This window comes from Hippocampus zosterae, chromosome 3 (assembly GCF_025434085.1).
Source record: "Hippocampus zosterae strain Florida chromosome 3, ASM2543408v3, whole genome shotgun sequence".
NCBI classification, from domain to species: domain Eukaryota; kingdom Metazoa; phylum Chordata; class Actinopteri; order Syngnathiformes; family Syngnathidae; genus Hippocampus; species Hippocampus zosterae.
In genome coordinates, this window is record NC_067453.1 from 11,204,979 (window position 1) to 11,228,134 (window position 23,156).

A 23,156-nucleotide genomic window follows, 5' to 3' on the forward strand; every position below is an offset into this window, starting at 1 on the left:
CTCCGGCCTTCTTGTGTGGAGTTTGCATGTTCTTCCCGGGCCTGCGTGGGTTTTCTCCGGGTAGTCCGGTTTCCTCCCACATTCCAAAAAACATGCATAGCAGGCTGATTCAACACTCTAAATTGTCCCACAGTGTAAATGTGAGCGCGATGGTTGTTCATCTCTGTGTGCCCTGCGAGTGGTTGGCAACCGGTTCAGGGTGTCCCCCGCCTACTACCTGAAGACAGCTGAGATAGGCTCCAGCACCCCCCGCCACCCTTGTGAGGATAAAGCGGTTTAGAGAATGGATGTATGGATGGTAAATAGATACAGATCAATAGATAAATTGGTAAATACATACCAATAAATGAATAGCTAGAGCCAGTAGGTAGAGTTAAAAAGTGTTGTATTGAGGCTGAAATGCTATAAAAGGCTCAGGAAAACACACTGTTGTTGCATCTTTAACTGTATTAGATGACAACAGAGAGGTCTGCACACAATACTTATTTCCAGTTCCTCGACTCACAAGCTGGTGATGTCCAGTAGCGGTCCTTGCTGCTCTTGAAGGAGATAGACAGCTTCATTGCCAAATGCGCCAGCCTCATTTAGGTGTCCTTTTCACACTCCTCGCTCACTTTGAGGCTAAATGGACACCTGGGCGGAACCAAATAGCACAATTTCAGAACTGAACAAAGGCTATGTCTGTGTATTCGAGAGTTTGTAACTGTGCTATTGTATTCATGCACTCGGACGCACGCACGCATGCACTCAGAACACATAAACCGGAAAGTGAATTTATTTAGACATGCACACTATCATTTTACAGCAAAATGGAAATGCAGCAAAAATGATAACGGTAAAGCAATGACAATGGGTTTAATTTAGCAACAGGCTATGCCTGTTATTTGTTGATAAGAATATTAAGATCAGTTTTAAAAAGAATTTCAGCATTTTTACCTGGGAAAGCACTTGCTGACTAATCGTAATTGGCACAGAATAAGCTTCCTTGTGGTAATCATCAATGTTTGTTTGTTGAATACTGTTTTACGCAGTTTTGAATGTCAGCATTGTTGTGTGAAAAAGTATTTCTTGTTGCCTTTTATAATTCCATAATTTTACCTTGTAATTTCACGTCTTTTCTATTGGGACAAACTGGTAGACTCTTCAAATGCAAATGCGTCACAGATAAAAGAATTGTTCTCCTTTGGAATATACTGGAAAACACTGTAAATGAATGTTGTACGAAAGTGAACAGGATGCAAATTGGAAGAAAATGAAGGCCAGTTATATACTAACTGTGTCCTTTTTTTGTTGCCCCCCCCACCCCCCTCCATGGTGTGAATGTGTTGGGTATGATGTGTAGGTGACATGGTGTCACGAGCTATGCACTACCTCCAGCCACTGTACACCAAGAACCACAACAACGGGACACCCATCCATCAGAAGAGCGCAGTGATACACTGGGCCCCCGAGGCGATCTACACATTGTGTTACTTCATGCACTGCCCCCAGATGGAGTGGGAGAACCCGAACGTGGAGCCATCAAAAGTTTCCTTACAAACTGAGAGGTAAGATGCAAAACGGCAAAGTTACGTAAGTGAACAATCGAAACAAACTTGTTGTCAAGTTAGATAGGGACTATTCACGATGTAGGATAGTTTCTATGTTTTGGCGGGTGGTCTTTTTTCTGCATCTCTTTTTTTCTTTGTTCATGGGGATTCACCATTTACGAAGGCGGGTTAATGTTACAGTATAGAGTAATCCCTCGTTTATTGTGGGGGTTACGTTCCAAAAAGAACCAGTGATAAGTGAAATCCGTGAAGTCGTGAACATTATTTTTTTTACAGTTATTATACAGTACTTAACTATATATACAATGAAATCAAAGACCAAAACCAGTTTTCAGGCTCAATTACAAAAAAAACCCCCAAACATTTTCAACAAATTACTATAATCGTTTTTGGAAATAATGTACTGTCGACACGCGGCCCCGCCGGCACGTTCTGATTTAAAGGGTTAAAAGCATTAAAAAACTGCCCAAAAAAATCTGAAACAGCGAAGCCGCGGAAGGTGAACCGCGTTAGAGCGAGGGATCACTGTACCTCAGTTTATCTTGGGGCATACATTTCAGATGCATCCATAATAATGAACATCTAACATAGAAAGACCATAAAAGTTTTTTTAACGTAATTTTGTCCCTTCCAAACTTATTAAAAGACATTCATTCATCAGTCGCTCGCACAGTTCAAAGCATGCTGCTTCAAGCTGTTTATTTGTCACGCCTAGTTTTCTACAAAAGTAGCACACAAAAGATAATCAAATATTGTATATTTAAATGCATACATTTTGAACCAACCCATCTAATTTTGTCGAACAAAAGGCCACTACTTAAATGCTAACATATGATGCAAAAAGACAGGCTAATTGAGTACCATATTTTCATGGCCAAAATACACACTTAAAAGTCTTACATTTTGTCCAAAATGGACAGCACGTCTAATAATGCAGGTGGCCATGTCCACAAAGTTCCAAAATCTGTGAATGTTGTTGTGTGACTTCGATGAGGGGTGCGCTTGACTGAGTAATGCCATGATCGACTGTTCTCTCAACCAGTCCCCACAAACCCGCTTGGACTATGGCAAGTGATGTGGGACAAGCATACCTTGAATTTTGAAAGACAACAAAAAGATTGCCAACAAACATATCCAGCCCAAGCACATCACCAACCAGGATGAAAGCACATGTCACTTTTGACATCCCGGTGAACCACACTGGAGAGAAGAAGGCAACCAGCACGCTAGCGATACGCACAACGGGGCATGTGAAGTCTGCTTTTACTGTTGTGCTTGGTTGCCATGCTAATGTACAGAAATGGCCAAAGTGAAGTTGCGAGCGGCGAGCGCAACTTTACTCAGACTGAGTGGCACCGCCCGGCGAGTTACGCCGTAAATTGTAATTGGATTTTGGATCCTTGTGCTAACATATCTCCTTGTGCTGTTGTTCGAGCTTTCATAAAAGCCGGAGCTGCACGGCAACGAGATTTACTCTGACAATCACGCGAGGGAACCTGGCATGTTTGATTGTGAACTTGCCCAGCTGTTCATTTCGGATGCAGAAGATTAGGACCCTGATGGATTTGAGGTTGAGGATTGATCAAAAAATAACGTTAAATACCGGTACTTCAATAAAGTACAACCAAACTCAGTTTTGCTCCCGCTGCCTTTTTTAAACACTATAGTACATGCATGCGTCACTTTTTTTTTCAAGATTGCGTACGTTTTACCATTCCTGCATCCAATAAAAGAATGCGTCTTGTGTATGTGTTAGATACAGAAATATCACCCGTAACTGACCTACGACTTTTAATACAGTGTGTCGTAAGGTCGTGAAAACACTGTAATGTTAAGGTCATTTTAAGAACTTGTAGAATGAAAAATTAAAATTTAGGTCCTGTCGAACAATCGTTGAAAAAACTGTGAAGCAGCAGGGGTGCGATCATTCCTCCTTCAATTGTTGATTGGGTCTCGGCTCCATAATCTTGATCGTATCAAGCCTAAATATTCACTTTGTTCTTCCTCCCTGTGTAGTGGCACGCATGCTGATTTGTGTGAAACTGTACATTCCCCAATAAGATGCAACTAGTGTGTTTTGGACTTCAGTGACTTGTGTGAACACAGTCTGGTTGATCCACATGTCACGTTGTACAACAAAACGCTTCGGGAGCCTGCTGTTTGGTCCAAGTTCTTGTTATTTTAGTAAATGTTGAACCAAGTTTAACTCTGTGGGTTCTGCTGTGAAATTCAGTTCTCTTCAGTTTATAATAATAATAATAAATTTTATTTATAAGCGCCTTTCAAGACACCCAAGGACACTTTAGTCTTATTAAGATACAGTATTACAATAACAACCACGTGCACTTTATCAAGGAAAATGGAAACAAACCAAAACAGAACAAAGACTCCATATCCTGATTATTAAACAGATGGTCAGAATAACTGTTGCTGTTATGGCAAAATCTTCCCAGTGAAGTAAATTGTCTCATTAAATCTTCATTTTTATTTGTCACACATTCAGATTAAAAAAAAAAAAATCTAGCTATTGCGGACACATTTTTAATGAACCACCCCCATAGGGGCTGATATTTATTGATTTATCTGTCCAATTCCTGCTGCTTCCCATCTTTTGTCAAGTAAACAAAATGAATCCTTGATGATCACCAGCATCATATTTCAACAGTAGACAACTGCTGGGGGACTTTTCTCGGTGTTACAATTGACACCCCTGCAGAAAGTATGCACCCCTCTCACCTCAGCATGCAGTGCGTACAATCCACAGGTAATACTCCTTTGTCACTCCACATTGCTTATGCAACTCTGCCGACTGAGATTTTATTTACTTCTACCTCCTCAACCTCCTCCCGCAGTGTCCAACCAGATTCTCAAGCACTCATAGAATAGCTATTAAAAGTAACTAGAAAAACAGAATAAGTCCTTTAAATGACCTGAAGAGTTGCATGAAAGAGTCATTGCAGCAGGCAGATGCAGTCAGTATTGATTGATGCTGCAGTAGCAGCATCCTCAGTTTGTCAGAATGATGTAAGGCTCTGGCAGTGATTTCATGTTTTTTCCCTTGCTTGCTTGTTTCTGAACAAGTCATTTACATCCAAATAATAATTGTCTCAGGGGATAACGAGGGGCACAAGACATTCTTCGTAAATGGTTTAAGGTCAAATGTATATTGTTATCTTTTGGCATTTTGACAGTATCTTGAGCTGTGCACAGTCTCTGCAATGGCGCGGAAAACTACGTCAGCTAGCAGCATTGTGCATGGTGTGATGCAAGAATGGCGTTGAGTGTGAGCAGGCCGTCACTGTGGGCAACGGGCATTTTTGCTTTCAGTTGATGCGGGTCTTTCGGATATCCAATTAGAATCTTCATTCACGACATTTGTTTAAAAAAAACAACCCACACACAATGTCATTTGTGGTTTTCTCATATTAAACACATTAGCAGTGTCTCTATTTAGTAAAGCTGTGCTCGAGCATGACATGTGGAGCGGTGACATGATATAAGAGGAAAGAACGGTGGGGTGGAAATAGGCACTTATAATATAATGGGTGTCATGAAAGGTATAAGGATAATGAATTGAATTCCATGACAACTCGATAAACGGCTTCGTAATTGGCACATGAATATTGGCAATTCTAAAAATTCAAACACCAGAGTTCACTATCCTTGATTTAGGCCTAGATTAGGTTTAACCGCTAGGGAGAGCCCTACTTGATTTAGACCTTTTCAAAATAATTGAGATCTGGAGAGCAGGGGTGTTAAACTCCATTTCGTCTGGGGGCCGAATACAGCCTAATCTGATCTCAAGTGGGCCGGGCCAGTACACTCATGATAAGACCAATTTTCTTTGTATTAGTGCAAAGAATTCAATTATTAACATATTTATATTAAATGAATTTTCAGTGACTAAATAAATTATGAACAACCTAAGAGCTCAAAATAGTATGTGTAATATCACCAACAATTTTACTCAGTTTAACATTTATTCAACTGTGTTAGTTTGTGACTGATCGCAGTGATTCTAACAATGTTGCACATTTAGTCACAGCTCTGTGGAACTTAAAAACACTGATCTTTCAACATCTGGGAAGCAATTTGAACAAATGAATGGCTTTCACAGCATTCCAAGCATTCTGCATTGTTTTAATGAGGCTAGCAAAATTTAAATGGCTCTGCTTGGATATATGAAAGGTCAATGATACCTCTGAACTCAGAGAGGCACTTACAAGTGATTAAATAACAACCATTGACAGGTTTGTACCACTTGCACACCAAGCTCTCTACATGTATCGTTTACCCTCTTAATATTCCAGTTTTAACCCTTAAGGCAGCACACCAAGTTTCTTCAAAAGGTTAATAGCAATCACCATATGAGAGCCTGAAGATAGTTCACGCCTTGCGTATCAATCAGTGCACGAAACATGCTTATATCAAATAATATATGTTGGTGCTATAACATTCACTATAATACTTATTTCCCGATTTGAGATGAAACATTCAAGAACCAAATAATCACGTGTACCCTCTAATGGCCGCATTGAACACATGCCTCATGAACATAAATTCTGTTTTTAGAATGCAAAATGAATGTACCGGTAATGTAATTAGGCTTAGCTGGAGGGACTTGCCATGTTTGTAACATGTTTTGGTGACAGCTCATTTACTTGCCAAAGTGGAAGAAGTGCCTATTGGTATCCATAACATGCTGTTGGTACATCAGTGAAGGTCGAAATGCAGAGAACCATGCTTGTGTATTTTCAGTGATCTCGCTGCAGTAAAATCCGAGGATGTGTTTACCTGTAGGATCAATGGAGCGATTTATGCCATTCATGTGTGCAATGTGCATATTTTCAACTTCATGAATAAGATCTCTTCCATGTGTCAGTGTGTGTGTTGCATTATTGAATTCAGGGATACTCCTCATCTGTAAATTTCCCCAGTGTGGGACAAATAAAGGATATCTTATCTTATCTTAAACAGTGGAAACACTGGGGTCAGGATCAGCCATATGGTTGTCATTTCCTGCATCTGTCTCAGCAGGACTGCTAACAAGTACACCCTTACCACCTTACAACTCAGTATGCTGGCATGTGTGAAAGATGCACTCCATCTGCTTGTTTGGCTTCGATGACAGTGTGTTCTTGTGGTTGTGTAATCCGAGCAGGAATCAAGAATGTACCACAGCAACGTATTATACTGTGTTAATTCAAGGAATCTTAATGCATTATATATTGGCTATTACTATTCTGCGATTGGCTGGCAACCGGTTCAGGGTGTCCCCCACCGACTGACTGAAGACAGCTGGGATAGGCTCCAGCAACCCCCGTGACCTTTGTGAGGATAAAGCGGATCGGAAAATGGATGGATGGTTTCGAAATCAGAGGCCAGCAAAAATCAGCTGCACAAATCTTATTACCGTACATTTATCTTAATAGGGATTGGTCACAAATAATGCTTGCAATTACTCTGTATTTTTAAGAGTGAAGGCAATGTGCAATAGTGGTATTGTAGCAGGAAACATTAATCTGATACTAATAATTTGCTTTTACAAGTTACATAAAATGATGTGGCATGGCAAATCTTGAATTTGACACCTGTGGACTAAAGAAAGTGCCTACCATTGCTGGTTGTAGCCCGCTAAACTCTTCAAAGTCAACTGGGAAAGGCCTCGAGCTCAGCTCTAATGAGGACAAACGGTATAGAAAAGGGATGGATGGATGAATTCCAAGTTGAGTGAATCACATTATTTTTCTGCTTTGATTTTGTATGAAAATGCCAAATCATGAACATTTATGAAAGATCTTTTCAGCCAGAGAGTGGATAAAAACGACTATGCACTTGGTAGCTCCTTCAGCCAGAGACTGTTACACCCGCGCTGCAAGAAGGAGAGATACCGACGCTCGTTCCTACCGACTGCTGTCAGGCTGATGAATAAAAAATAACAATCATAATAATAATAGTAATTAAATGATGTGAAGGAAAATTGTAAATAGTACTGCGATTTATCCATTTTGTGTTCAGATTGCATTTAATTGAAAGATGTTTGTTGTTTTTTTCTCTTTCTTCTTTCTTCTTTCTACATACATTCTTGCTGCTGGAGGCTGTAAATTTCCCCAGTGTGGGACGAATAAAGGATATCTTATCGTATCGTATCTTATCTTATCTTATCTTATCTTATCGTATCGTATCTTATCTTATCTTATCTTATCTTATCTTATCTTATCTTATCTTATCTTATCTTATCTTATGTGTCAGCATGAGCTATACCCTATAATGGTCATGCATTTTTTTCAGACCAGCACATCTCTATAGCATTTTCTTTAATTCCATTTACTTGGCAGGGGTCATCTTTTACGAAAGTACTTTCTCGCTGGGCAATTGAGCAAAGATAACATATGCAAATTGTAGTATCCGAGTTGAATTTAAAAACATATATATATATGTATAGATATATAAAAACGTCTATTGCACACTTGCTGATGCCACATGTGTTTCGATCTCCCCCCACAGGCCGTTCATGCTGCTACCGCCTCTGATGGAGTGGGTGCGTGTGGCTGTTGTTCACACTGAGCACAGACGGAGCTTCTCTGTGGACAGCGATGATGTTCGGCAGGCTGCCAGGCTGCTGCTGCCAGGAGTGGACTGCGAGCCCCGCCAGCTCCGGTACAGCTGCAGTCCTTTAGGCTTCACAATGCACACACATTATTGCATGCATGCATGCACTCACACACACATGCACACACACCTTCTAAAACTCAATTCATCTCAGCAAGGAATTATTTTGCTTGTATGGTTTTGTAAAAAAAAAATTAAACTTTGTGTTTTGGGTGATCAGTTGCACGTTGTGCACATCAAAACATCCACCTAACTCACTTGGTCCGCTTTGGCCTTCAGAACGGATGACTGCTTCAGCACCTCAAGGAAACTGGATGCTGCCTCAACCGAGGCAAAGCTCCTGCAAAACTTGGGCTTCCATATGCTCAGCTGTGGACGCACAGACTTGGTGAAACAGGCTGTCAACCTGCTGGGGCCGGATGGTATCAACAGCATGAGTGAGCAGGTTAGAGACAGGCAGCTCACTTCAATCATTTATGTTCAAGCACATTTACACTTGCTGAATGTGCACACCCCTCCGTGAGTCGTCACCTTACCGTGGTGGAGGGGTTTGTGTGTCCCAATGATCCTAGAAGCTAAGTTGTCTGGGGCTTTATGCCCCTGGCAGGGTCACCCATGGCAAACAGGTTCTAGGTGAGGGGCCAGACAAAGCACGGCTCAAAAGACCCCAATGATGATAAAAATAAATGGATCTAGGTTTCCCTTGCCCGGACGCGGGTCACCGGGGCCCCCCTCTGGAACCAGGCCTGGAGGTGGGGCTCGCTGGCAGGCGCCTGGTGGCCGGGCTTACACCCATGGGGCCAGGCCGGGCACAGCCTGAAGAGGCAACGTGGGTCCCCCTTCCCATGGGCTCACCACCCATGAGAGGGGCCAAAGGGGTCGGGTGCAATGTGAGCTGGGCGGCAGCCAAAGGCGGGGACCCTGGCGGTCCGATCCTCGGCTGCAGAAGCTAGCTCTTGGGACATGGAATGTCACCTCTCTGGCAGGGAAGGAGCCCGAGCTGGTGTGTGAGGCAGAGAATTTCCGACTGGATATAGTCGGACTTGCCTCCACACACAGCCTGGGTTCTAGTGCCAGTTCTCTCGAGAGGGGTTGGACTCTCTTCCACTCTGGAGTTGCTCACGGTGAGAGGCGCAGAGCAGGTGTGGGCATACTCATTGCCCCCCGGCTCAGTGCCTGTACATTGGGGTTCACACCGGTAGACGAGAGGGTTGCCTCCCTCCGCCTTCGGGTGGGTGGACGGGTCCTGACTGCTGTTTGTGCATATGCACCAAACAGCAGCTCAGCATACCCACCCTTTTTGGAGTCCTTGGAGGGTGTGCTGGAGAGTACTCCTGCTGGGGACTCCATTGTTCTGCTGGGGGACTTCAATGCTCACGTGGGCAATGACAGTGATACCTGGAGGGGCGTGATTGGGAGGAACGGCCCCCCCGATCAAAACCCGAGTGGTGTTTTGTTATTGGACTTCTGTGCTCGTCACGGATTGTCTATAACAAACACCTTGTTCAAACATAAGGGTGTCCATATGTGCACTTGGCACCAGGACACCCTAGGCCAGAGTTCGATGATCGACTTTGTAGTTGTATCATCGGATTTGCGGCCGCATGTTCTGGACACTCGGGTAAAGAGAGGGGCGGAGCTGTCAACTGATCACCACCTGGTGGTGAGTAGGCTCCGATGGTGGGGGAAGATGCCGGTCCGTCCTGGCAGACCCAAACGTATTGTGAGGGTTTGTTGGGAGCGTCTGGCGGAATCCCCTGTCAGAAGGAGTTTCAACTCCCACCTCCGACAGAGCTTTTCCCATGTTCCGGGGGAGACGGGGGACATTGAGTCCGAGTGGACCATGTTCCGTGCCTCTATTGTTGAGGCGGCCAATCTGAGTTGTGGCCGTAAGGTGGTTGGTGCCTGTCGTGGCGGCAACCCTCGTACTCGCTGGTGGACACCAGCAGTAAGGGATGCCGTCAAGCTGAAGAAGGAGTCCTATCGAGCCTTTATGGCCTGTGGGACGCCAGAGGCAGCTGACGGGTATCGACTGGCCAAGCGGACCGCGGCTTCGGTGGTCGCCGAGGCAAAAACCCGAGCGTGGGAAGAGTTCGGTGAGGCCATGGAAGCCGACTTCCGGACGGCTTCGAGGAAATTCTGGTCCACCATCCGACGTCTCAGGAGGGGGAAGCAGTGCACCACTAACACTGTGTACAGTGGGGATGGGGCGCTGCTGACTTCGACTCGGGACGTTGTAAACCGGTGGGCAGAGTACTTCGAAGACCTCCTCAACTCCACCATCACGCCTTCCTTGGAGGAAGCAGAGCCTGGGGACTCTGAGGTGGGCTCTCCTATCTCTGTGGTTGAAGTCACCGATGAGGTTAAAAAGCTCCTCGGTGGCAAGGCCCCAGGGGTGGATGAGATCCGCCCGGAGTTCCTCAAGGCTCTGGATGTTGTGGGGCTGTCCTGGTTGACACGCCTCTGCAACATCGCGTGGTCAACAGGGAGAGTGCCTCTGGATTGGCAGACCGGGGTGGTAGTCCCTCTTTTTAAAAAGGGGGACCGGAGGGTGTGTTCCAACTACAGAGGGATCACACTCCTCAGCCTCCCTGGTAAGGTCTATTCAGGGGTGCTGGAGAGGAGGGTCCGTCAGGAAGTTGAGCCTCAGATTGAGGAGGAGCAGTGTGGTTTTCGTCCCGGCCGTGGAACAGTGGACCAGCTCTACACCCTTAGCAGGGTCCTTGAGGGTATGTGGGAATTCGCCCAACCAGTCTACATGTGTTTTGTGGACTTGGAGAAGGCGTTTGACCGTGTCCCTCGGGGAGTTCTGTGGGGGGTGCTTCGTGGGTATGGGGTACCGAACCCCCTGATACGGGCTGTTCGGTCACTATACCACCGATGTCAGAGTTTGGTTCGCATTGCCGGTAGTAAGTCGGAATCGTTTCCAGTGGGGGTAGGACTCCGCCAAGGCTGCCCTTTGTCGCCGATTCTGTTCATAACCTTTATGGACAGAATTTCTAGGCGCAGCCGAAGCGTTGAGGGGGTCCGTTTTGGGGGCCTCAGTATTACATCCCTGCTTTTTGCAGATGATGTGGTGCTGTTGGCGCCTTCAAACGGGGCTCTCCAACTCTCACTGGAGCGTTTCGCAGCCGAGTGTGAAGCGGTTGGGATGAAAATCAGCACCTCCAAATCTGAAACCATGGTCCTCAGTCGGAAAAGGGTGGAGTGCCCCCTCCGGGTCGGGGAGGAGATCTTACCCCAAGTGGAGGAGTTCAAGTATCTTGGGGTCTTGTTCACGAGTGGGGGTAGGAGGGAGCGGGAGATCGACAGGCGGATCGGCGCAGCGTCTGCTGTGATGCGGACGTTGTATCGGTCTGTTGTGGTGAAGAAGGAGCTGAGCCAAAGGGCGAAGCTCTCAATTTACCGGTCGATCTACGTCCCAACCCTCACGTATGGTCACGAGCTATGGGTCGTGACCGAAAGAACGAGATCCCGGATACAAGCGGCTGAAATGAGTTTTCTCCGCAGGGTGTCCGGGCTCTCCCTTAGAGATAAGGTGAGAAGCTCAGTCATCCGGGAGGGGCTCAGAGTCGAGCCGCTTCTCCTCCACATCGAGAGGAGCCAGATGAGGTGGCTTGGGCATCTGATTCGGATGCCTCCTGAGCGCCTCCCCGGTGAGGTGTTCCGGTCATGTCCCACCGGGAGGAGACCCCGAGGAAGACCCAGGACACGCTGGAGAGACTATGTCACCCAGCTTGCCTGGGAACGACTCGGGATGCCCCGGGGAGAGCTGGAGGAAGTAGCTAGGGAAAGGGAAGTCTGGGCTTCCCTGCTAAAGCTGTTGCCCCCGCGACCCGGCCCCGGATAAGCGGTAGATGATGGATGGATGGATGGATGGATGGATGAATGTGGACAGAAAGTTGTCACACTGCCTGTGGAACAAAAGTAAACGGTGGCTGCTTCATCTTGATTACTATGCAGACATGCAAAATATTATATACAGTTGATAAAATAAGTCTCCAGGCCTCTGATGAAATGCTACTATCTCATACAATAAAATGAGACCAAGAAAATAAAAATTCCCACCCTGAATATGACCTACAAGATGTACAACTCCTTGAAATTCTTTCAGGAAGGGAACTAAAAAAAACAAAAACGAAATAATGCAATTGCACAATTGTGCACACTCTCTTATAAATTGGTATGTGGCTGGAGTCAGAATTAAGTAATCACAATCAAATGGAAGTGAGCAGACACATGCCGCCATTCAAAATCCCTCCAAATAGAGTTCATCGGTTCGAGCAGGCTTTTCATGACGTTTATTTTTTGCTTTCTAGCTGAAGCCAGAAAGTTTTATGCAAACACTGACTGCTATTTCAAACTGTTCATAATTTCTGTCAAACTGTCGGTTACCCCTGCGCCAAACATATCTTCAGGAATTATGGCCAAAAGGTTTGACCTTGGTTTTCATTGGAATCCGTGACAAAAGCTTGTGATAAGATTTGTTGTGGTCCAATCTTCTCAGGGAGACCATGAGTGTATGGAGGTTAAGATGAAAATTAAATTAATACTATACACACACCCATGGTGTAAGGCCACAACATTTCTGTACCTGTATGGCTTATAGTTTATGGTGGGTCCACTGCTGTGCAACTAATAACATTCTAAAGAAATCTAATAAAAGAACTCTATCAGAGTCAAAATGTAGAAAGAAAAATCTCCTTATGATGAATTGCTACACCACTGCAGTTTATTAGAGTGCAGTCAAGTGCCAGGGTTGTATCTTGGAAAAAAGAATGAACCTTGGTCCAGAGGCAAAGTACAGAGGATGTGAAGTGATTTCCTTTTTCCCTTAAAACTTTCAGACACCGTAGATGAGCTGGTAACTACCAGAATTTGGGTGCAATGTATATGGAAATTGATCAGGAATTTTGAGACGATGTATGTAGTCAGTGTTTTTAATGCAATAGACATCTTGGTTGCATGACTGGCAACAGATCCAGGGTGCAGTCCACATTTTGCAATAAATCAGTTGGCTGAGTGTCCAGCTCCCCATGGACAGGATAAGTGCTCAGATTGATGGATGATGTTTGCAATATTTGATTCAGATCCATCTATTCAAGGTTTATCCTGTCCAAGGTTAAGACTGAGCTGGAGCATATTCCAGCCAACTTTGGGCAGGGTTCACCCTAGACTGGTTGTATTTAGACAAGCAAACATTTACACTCGCATTCAACCCTATATGAACAATTGAGAGTCTTCAATTAACCTTATAGAGGAGGAAAGTGGAGGACCACACATGCACAACGTCAACAAATTAATTCCATACAGGAAAGCCCGAGCTTGTTTGTCTGATTGTTTGGCAGACATGCTCGCTCCACTCTCTACAATGCTGTCCAAATCATTACAAAAGCACAAATTAATTTATCTGAAGTTGCTCCCACTCTACCAGCCCCTCAGAAATGTTATCAACGCGAGGCTACATTTCTGGCACTTTAGAATGACCATTGTGACTTGTGCAGCCAAAAGAAAGTGTGCATGTGATGTTATGTTGAAAGGACAGCGTTACCTTCAGATATGACACAGCTGTGCGCTTGTGTTTGGTGCTTGTGCTCATGCAGGGGATGACCCCACTCATGTATGCTTGTGTCCGTGGAGACGAGGCCATGGTGCAGATGCTGCTGGATGCTGGAGCAAATATTAACAGTGAGGTTAGTGTTTTGGCTGTAATACATCAAAGGTATTTCAAGGTCAACAGCAAAAAAAAATGTGAGCCAGCAATACTGAATTATGTATTGTAGTGAGAATAGCATGTTTCAGGGTACCAAGACATGAAAGGCGTTGTTGTGTAAGAACCCTCTATCTCAGGTATGGTGCAGCAAGTAGAGAAAAACAGACTTAGTGATCCTCATCTCTCTCATTTTCCTTTCCATGCATTGTACTGTTTATTGTTTAAGCACTCATGATCATCAGGGAATAATTGTCCTGAGTGGACACACCATTAGGTAACGTAATTCCAGTGCAAGAGTTGCGAAAATATATTGCCTAAAATGGTGGGATCCCACTTAAAATGTTCTGTTTTTATGGACACCGACAGAGAGGTAATAATTTCACAATGTCTTTATTATTGTGCTTGTGTTCTAACGCTGCACTCTACCGCATAAGCTGAGAGGTGTTTTTTTGTTGTTGTTTTTGTTCACTCATGTAGCTAAATATCGGAATCAAGCTTATATATCATTTGTGTTGGATATACAGTGGTACCTCTACTTACGAATGTCCATTCATATGAAATTTTCAACTTACGAAACACCTCAACAAGAAATTATTGCCTCTAGTTCCGAAAGAAATTTCAAGATACGAAAGGTAAAAAAAATACAGTATGGGTTGCTTCGCAGTTTCCTGAATGCAACATACTTATAGCTGCTCTGCCATTGGCTATTCCTGATCATCATCCTGGCATCCCATTGGCTAAAAGGTACCTCTACCCGGTATGTGTCTATGCATGTAGATCAATAGATGTGTGTTTATGCAGCAGCCTCGTCCCCAGAAAAAGTGTTCACCAGTCCGGCGATCGCTCACTCTGCTGATGTTTGCCTTGGGCATTTTCAAAGGATTGTTAAAAGCCGACAAAAGCAAACGTCTTTTGCTCAGTTCTTTACAAAACGCCAGGCAAAAAACACTCCTGGAGAGAACATGAACTAAAGAGGGCAAAAAAAAAAAGTTTAATAACCCTAATTTTTATTCTTTATTTTTTACATTGTGCGATAATCTAATTTGCAACATTAATTTGTTCCATATTTTGATGCATTTTTATGCTTTAGAAAACATTAATGTCTGAATTTTGGGGGGCTTGGAACGGATTAGGGCATTTACATGGAAAACGCGTCTCTACTTGCAAAATTTTCTTGTGAAGAAATTTCTTCCGGAACCAATTCATTTCATAAGTAGAGGTGCCACTGTAATCCACTTTATGTTGGGTTGTGCACTTGTACATAACTGCTAACTAAAATCACCATAATGGTGATTGTATTTCCGAATACATAATTAAAAAAAATAATGAGCCTTATTTACTTTCTGTCCACAACATTCTTTACTATTTTTTTCCTCTCATGTCACTGTCAAAAATTTCTTTTGAATATGTGACCCAAAATGGGACCTCTACATTGGCTTAAAACAAACAAGGGACAATCAGAGGAGTTTTTCAAACATGAAGTTACAGCCCATGTTGTTAACCCCACATGCCGGCCTGGCCATTGGGCTCTTTTGAATGTGCAGGCAAACCAACTTAAATGCATATTGAATAATTCACTCCAGTAACAAAGCTTTCACTTTATTTTGGTTATTGTTTGATCTTGCTGATTTAAAAGGGGGAGACAGTGATGTCCTTTAGATTAGGGAAGGTCACACAGAATCCATAGAAAAAGATGTCTGAGACAACATCAAGTTGATTCTGTCCATTATCACCTCAGCAACATGCATCATCAGCCATCACGCAGATTTGATTTGCAGTTCACTGACACTCGGCCAAAGCACAAAGACACGCTAAGTGCAATTTATGCATCACTTAGCCTTTAATTGATCCGCTAATTATGTTAAATTCTTTTGATCTCATCACACACTCTCACCTGTGGAAAATGTGTGCTCATTGGCATCAAGAACCTCACTTTGATTTGTTACATTCTCCCCACACACGAGAGATAACCCTGAGGTAGGTCGAAGCCCTGTTGGAGAAACCGCAGTGGAGGGACGAGGGATCAGAGAAAATCCATTAGGATGAGGCCTAACTAGACAGATCAATTTATTGTGTTCATTAGAAGGTCAGCATGTTGACAGGTTGTCCTCTGCCGCCCCAGGCCTCTTAGATGATTACTCCAGGTGCTCCCGAAGCGCTTTTTGTCCTCCCTGCAATAGCTTGTCTTGTGCTTACTTGGCCATGTCGTCGTTTTTAATGGCTTCATGTCTCTCTCCCTCATCTCCCTTTCATGTCCCCCATCCCCTCCTTCAACTACCCCGCTCCCGATGTCCATTCCCCAGGTGCCAAACTCAGTGCACAGGCACCACTCAGTCTTTCCCGAAACGCGCCAGGCGACGCCCCTCACTTTTGCTGTGTCACATGGACATGTGCCTGTGGTGCAGGTAGTGATGTCCTCTTTCATCTGTTGACTCTCTCTGTGCTTCAACTCATGGTTGGTCGTCATTTTCACTTCAATCAACGGTCATCTTCTGTCTTTTTATTTCTATTTGGACATGATCAAGAAGGGGTTCCATTTCCAGCAAATGGAACAGGCTCCATTTGGTACATGGAAAGGTGAACCATGCGCAGTGGACTAATTGTAATCGAGCACATTTGGCTAATTCAGTCTGCCCTCTCAATGATGTGCACACTGGGATTATGTAATTTACTTTTAACAGAAAATGCTTTAAACCGGCATTTTGATCTCCCTTTGAATAAATACCATTCAGAATTAAAAAGAGATGTACTACTGGGTATATGAAATAATTTCCCAAGCTTTTCACTGTAAAATATTCCTTGTTAGTAGTGTTTCATGACAGCTGCGCATGGTGAGATGGATGAATGCGTAAGATTGTAGAAAGTAGAAAAAAGAAAAATGTATGTGTATGCATAGTTAAATGATGCTTTCTGTAGAGTTTTGAGGTTTAAGTTGTTTCATGTTAATTAAAAAAAAACACCTTTATAACAAGCATATTCTCTTTTTGCCAGCATGATTCAACCTCATATTTATTGTGTCTAACTCAGGGGAACTTTGAGAAGTTTTCACAATTTTTCCCCCCTGTGGACAGGAGAAGTTCTTAATTGTGAAATAATCCTTGGATGCTCAGTGCATCTCTTGGCTCTGGCGCACAGTCTGCCTGTTTTGTATTTGGCTAAAGATAGTGAGTGGCAGCTGGCTTTAGTTCCATTCTTAATGAAACAAGAGCACAATTAATTCCACGTCAGCCTGTATTCTAAATTAGTAATCAAACATTCATTAACTGCATCTTACGTGTTAGAGAAGCTCAAAGTCACCCAGCTAAATAATTTTCTCTCTCTTCCCATCATGTACTCCTCGGTCACCCCACCTGAACTCTGCAGCTGCTTCTGGATGCCAAAGCCAACATGGAAGGCTCCCTGCAGGATGGGATGGAGAACTACACTGAGACCCCGCTGCAGCTGGCTGCTGCTGCAGGTACACGCAAGCACCGTTGCTCCTCTTCCCCACTTCCATCCAGCTGCTCCTCCCAATCCATTTTAACAGCTTCACCTGAATGTCAGCCTCATCTTTGGCTGACTCGTGACTTAAAGGCGAATTTATCCTCAGCGCTGGCAGAGACTCTATAATCGGGTCCTTTCTCAGTTCTGTGGAGCGAGTCTGCATATGTGCTTTTCATGCTCAGGTAACTTTGAGCTGGTGAGCCTGCTGTTGGAGCGGGGGGCCGACCCCATGTTGGGAACCATGTCCCGCAATGGCATCTCTACTGCGCCGCAGGGAGATATGAACTCCTACAGCCTGGCAGCAGCGCACGGACACAGGTGATGCACCTTTATGGTAAAACCTAACTTAAATGTTCAACCACCATTGCACACCTACGGATGAGCTGCACACACCCTCACTCATTGTCGCGCCTTTGCGGTATGCGCTATAAATGACATACCATACACTCCACAAACTCATCTACTCAGCAGTTTAAAGGACCATGAAATTAACACATGGAAGGTGTTTTTTGTTGGTCATTACACGAATTAACATTCTGTGACAAAAGTGCTGATGTTTTAGCAGATTTTGTTGTTCTCACAACTGTGAGACAATCACATCACATTTAAATGTGAAGTATAGCTTTGTTGACTTTTTCTTATTATTGCAAATCATTCGATAGTTATTGTGTAAACTGATCTCAAAATCATCACTATGGCCTAAACCAGGCATGTTTTGATCTGTGTTTTGCTTTTATAGTCAAACTGTGCAGCATAACAGAAGATGTGCATTCATTGAAAAGTAACATCACTAAATGTATTAAACTTTGTTTGTTTTTGCTTTTTTCTTTCAGAAATGTCTTTCGGAAGCTGCTGTCACACACACAGAAAGGTAAAGGAGATGTCTTATCCCTAGAAGAGATTCTGGCAGAAGGGTCAGAGCTGGAGGGAAGAAGTTCATCTGAGACAGACCTAATGCGAACAGGGAAGGCCAAACTGAAAGCCCTGAAAGAAGCCATGTATCACAGTTCAGAACATGGACATGTAGACATCACCATAGACATACGGAGCCTTGGTTAGTTGACTTATTAATAACAAAACCTCAGTTACTGTTTCGCCCCCCCTCAATATCTGATGTCTTGTTGTTTTTTTTCTTGCGTCGTTCCATCCACACCTCTTGGCCAGGGGTGCCATGGACTTTGCACACATGGCTGGAATCTTTGCGCACATGTTTCTCCCAGCACCGCCGGCCACTGATCCAGGGCCTTCTCAAAGAATTCATCTGCATCGAGGAAGATGAGTACACTGAGGAGCTCATCACACACGGCCTGCCGCTCATGTTCCAGATACTCAGAGCCAGCAAGGTACATCATGGAGCAACCACTCCATAGCCAATGTCAAATGTGTAAAATGACAGTGGGTTCAGCAGGTGCCAAGTGGTTTGGCATTTGAACATATACAATCATGGTCCAAAATGACGGCCAGAATCCGAAAACTGAAACATGTTGTGCAAACCAATGTGTTTTTCCTGCTCTTTTATTTTAAGCATATGCACCCTCACAAGGGGTAACTGATAATATACCACAGATCCAAATGTCAAATGTTAAACTGAAACTTCTTACTGGTAGCACCACTCATCAAAATGCCGGTTTGTTTCATGTTTTGTTGTTTTTCAGATTTTCTTTCCACAACACTTTTGTAAATTATCTTTGCTCTGATTTTGATTTGATTTTTTATTATGTCTCCCATAGGAGAAACTTGCCTCGGAGGACATTTCCTCTGTGCTGCTACATACATTGAGCAAAAAACATAGACATACACAGCGCAACATAATTAGGACAATTCCATACAAGACAAGACAGTATACACTCAACACACATTGGACACTACATTACAGTCATATACAGCTATTAACCGTACTGTACTGTTATTCCTTCTCTCATACTCATCACATGGCCTGTTAATGTTGAGATCTGGCAACTTTTGCATTGGATGCTTGCCGGTTGATATTTCTAATGGGGAAGGTTAATTTGAACAAATTGACAACCGAAAGGCCTCCTGGAACTGTGAAATTTTTGATATGAAAGGACTCAGTTATACTGTAGTTTGACTCTGTGTACAGTATAGACAGGCCTATTTATTCCTAGTGGATGTTAGTAGCTGTTTGCTGGTGTCATGCCACATTAAGCGCAAACAGCCTTACTGCACACAGGGGGCTTGTCGTGAATTGCAGTGTTCCTCTTTTCCCCTTCTGCTTTGGCAACTCAAACACACACAGGGGAGTTGGGGAACAAAACTGTAATAGAGCCCATGTCTTTCCCGTTTTTCACTTTCCACAGTGTTGTACTTTTCACTCATCCCTTTGGAAGTCGAGGTGTAAAACATATCTGATATATGTCCAAAGCCCATTCAGATGTGTGAAATGAAATTTGCGTTTGCTCTGTTGTGTATAATTTGTGTTTGGTCAGAATGAAGTGATCAGCCAACAGCTGTCAGCCATCTTTACCCAGTGCTATGGACCCTACCCCATTCCCAAACTTGCAGAGATAAAACGCAAGCAATCATCACGCCTCGGTGAGAGCATGTCACTGTGTTTTTAAGCAATTTCTTTTTCTGCTGAATCCTGTTGTACTTGTAATGAAAAAATTGCTGTGCAATTGCAAATCTCCGAGGAATTGTTGGGTCAACTCTTGACTGAATGCTGAATGAATGGAAAGAGTACCCAGCGCCATCTCGTGGCCAAAAATAGGAAGTCAAAGATAATTTCCGGATACCGGTACTTGTAAATTAATAGTGCTTTTTGATATGCGTGACATACGTTTATTGCTTGTTTTGTTTCATTTATTTAAACACAAAATTAACATTCGTGTCTTTTAGATCCCCACTTCCTGAACAATAAAGAGATGTCGGATGTGACATTTTTGGTGGAGGGGAAGCCTTTTTATGCCCACAAAGTCCTGCTCTTCACAGCCTCCAATAGGTATCTTTCAACAAGAAATATTTTGTTTATGGTTATCATGACATTCATTTTAGATGATATTCAATGACTTTTCGTATCAATGTCTTGTTGTGAAGGTTCAAAACTCTGCTTGCAAATCGACCTTGTGGTGAAAACACCTGCATTGAAATAAGCCATGTGAAATACCACATTTTTCAGGTAATTACGTTTTTGCAAACCCCATGCTCATGTCCTTTCTTTGTGTACACAATGTACATATGTGTGCGTGGCAAAAAGCTTAGCTTTTCTTCCCTCTCAGCTTGTGATGCAGTATCTCTACTGCGGAGGAGCAGATGCTCTGCACATTAGGAACCCTGATGTTATGGAGGTTAGTTCATTATTATTATTTTTTTTAATCATCTTGGGAAAAAAATGCAATGGAAGGATGGCTGTGACCTTTCTAGTTATTATGGTCTTCCTTATCTATTTGCACTGTTGCGCACTTACCAGTTGAAACCAGTTAAAATCATGGAGTCTCACAAAGGAAAATTCTAACTCATTGATAGGTATGTCGCGCTCCCAATTGGGGGCGTGGCTAACACAGTGTAATGACAGGAATAATTTCAGACAGGGAGACCTTGTTCTGTACTTGTGCAGCAGATAGACTTCTGTACTAACTCTTCTTGCCGTCCATTATGTTGTCTAACTGGGAAATAAAGTTTTCTGGTAATTGTGAGGATAGTGTGCATTGAAGATAAAATAACTGGCAGAGGCTCACTTTGAACTTTTCAACCGTATACAGATATATATGGTTGAAAAGTCTACACTTCAATCATCTTAATTTCAAAACCTAGAAATTCTGTCCAATTACGTCATGACCTAAGCCTGACACTTTTTATTGCAGCTTTTGTCTGCATCGAAATTCTTCCAGTTGGAAGCGCTGCAGAGGCATTGTGAGATTATCTGCACGAAGAACATAAACACAGATACTTGCGTGGAGCTCTACAACCACACGAAGGTACAAACAACAGAAATGTTTTTTTGTTTTTTTTACATTGAGAATATTTAATGCGATTACAACCCTTTATTTACTTTTGCCCCAGTTTCTAGATGCACCAGACCTAGCATCCTACATCGAGGGCTATTTCCTAAAGAACATGGTCATGTTAATAGAGCTGGAGCCATTTAAACAGCTCCTGTATGATGCACCTCCAGATAGTCCCAGCTATAACATCCTTCAGAACTTGGAGAAAACGTTGGCTGTTCGCATCCAGTCCATTCACTTGTCCTCATCCAAGGGGTCCATCGTTTGAACTAGTCAACTTATAAAAATCATCGCAGGCTTGGAACACGAGTGATATTGCAATAAAAAAAATATATATATATATATATATATACGCTCCAGCACCCCCGCGACCCTTGTGAGAGTAAAGCGGATTGGAAAATGGATGGATGGATATAAATAAATGCCTGGGCTGCCATGTTGCCATGTTATAGCCCGTTCTGGTGTAGGCTGTCTCTCCATGACAGTCATACAATAGCTTTTCCCACTCATCTCATCACGATGCAGTGTTTGTTTCATGATGAGTTATGGACACTGACAGGAAGGACGTGGCGTCATCTCTTGAGACATTTACGAGGGTTTTTGTAAATAAATATACAGCACCACTGATGATCCTTCCCATGCTGCAAGGACACGTTGCTGGTGTCTTCCTTTGTGATTACTTGCTCACTCGTCTGTGGCAAAGAATACATTTGTATTGTCAGTCCTGATGATTACTCTTTCAGGCCAAAAAAACGGACCTGTAAGATTAGAGTGGCATCCGTCATGTTTTATGTGGAAATCAGAACTTGAATTTCCTTTACTCTGTAAATATTGTTGATAAAAGCAGATTGATCCGTAACGTAAGTCACTGGATATATCCAATTTCTCATGTCTCACTGTTGAAAAATGCTGTGAAAGAAAAACGATCTATGTTTAAATGTTGCATGTCTAAGGGAACGCGTTGGAGGACGAAGGTTGTTGCTTCGTCGAAGAGTGGATGGTGAGTGAGAATTGATTTGTCATCAGCACGGGTCACTAAATGTCTAAAACTCTTAACGCTGTTGTCATTCTTGTTGAGAGGCTCAAGGTGTGTTTAGTCATGAAACGGAGAAGCTGTTAGCCGTCATCAGGAATTGTGAAACTACATGCCATGTATGTGTGTGTGTGACTTGTTATCTTTCCTCCATAAAGAGTATTGATAATGTGCAACAGTTTGCTGTCTTGAACTGGCTCAAAAGAAAAAAGTACCCACAAGGGGGCATCCTTGATTCTGTTTGATGTGAAAAGCTGGCTCTCACTTGCTGAAAGGTTTTCTTCACAGTTGGGGAGTTTTAATTTGGCATCCAGCTGATGCAGTTCTGAATCGACTGCAGTCCAACGTATTACAAGACAACATTTTACAGGTAAATTAAAGTTGATTTATCGCATGTTCTTCAAAATTATGCAGTCTAAGCGTCACTGACTACAAAATAGCATTGAGGGATAAAGAATGCCAATTGAGGGAATTATATTCCCTCAATTGCCAATTGACCATTATATTCCCAGGGAAATATAATGGTCTTTTTTTTGGCGGGGGAGGAGGGTGTATGAAAATTAAGTGTAACTACACACCAACTGCAGTAGGTGGCAGTGGCACTCATTATCAGAGTATGCGCGGGGAGTTTCAGAGCTAAGGTTGTGCATACACGTCACAGATTAAGAGACAGCATTGTAAATATGTAACGGATGAAAAGAAAGATGGAGATATTTAAAAAATCAATTTTGAGTTGTTCTTTGTAAGTTGATCTGTATTTCTTTTCTTTTCTCATAATGATAATAAGGGTGCAATGTCATGCT

The 23,156-nt window shown here is 43.2% G+C and overlaps 1 protein-coding gene across 3 annotated transcripts in view; it reads left to right on the forward strand.

Annotated features, from left to right (window-relative positions):
• Nucleotides 1-22,529, forward strand: part of btbd11b (BTB (POZ) domain containing 11b) — a 122,848-nt gene extending 100,319 nt beyond the window's left edge. For 2 of the 3 annotated variants that reach the window (XM_052061642.1, XM_052061640.1), the window contains exons 3-17: nucleotides 1,343-1,547; nucleotides 8,058-8,210; nucleotides 8,442-8,607; nucleotides 13,766-13,855; nucleotides 16,179-16,280; nucleotides 17,239-17,332; nucleotides 17,541-17,676; nucleotides 18,192-18,412; nucleotides 18,523-18,701; nucleotides 19,806-19,911; nucleotides 20,215-20,317; nucleotides 20,413-20,494; nucleotides 20,595-20,663; nucleotides 21,180-21,293; nucleotides 21,379-22,529. In XM_052061642.1, coding sequence (XP_051917602.1) covers nucleotides 1,348-1,547; nucleotides 8,058-8,210; nucleotides 8,442-8,607; nucleotides 13,766-13,855; nucleotides 16,179-16,280; nucleotides 17,239-17,332; nucleotides 17,541-17,676; nucleotides 18,192-18,412; nucleotides 18,523-18,701; nucleotides 19,806-19,911; nucleotides 20,215-20,317; nucleotides 20,413-20,494; nucleotides 20,595-20,663; nucleotides 21,180-21,293; nucleotides 21,379-21,588 — 2,025 coding nt within the window. In that variant the 5' untranslated portion in view covers nucleotides 1,343-1,347 and the 3' untranslated portion in view covers nucleotides 21,589-22,529. The remainder of the gene's footprint in view (nucleotides 1-1,342; nucleotides 1,548-8,057; nucleotides 8,211-8,441; nucleotides 8,608-13,765; nucleotides 13,856-16,178; nucleotides 16,281-17,238; nucleotides 17,333-17,540; nucleotides 17,677-18,191; nucleotides 18,413-18,522; nucleotides 18,702-19,805; nucleotides 19,912-20,214; nucleotides 20,318-20,412; nucleotides 20,495-20,594; nucleotides 20,664-21,179; nucleotides 21,294-21,378) is intronic. The other variant, XM_052061641.1, reaches the window with a different exon arrangement.
• Nucleotides 22,530-23,156: the final 627 nt, after the last annotated feature.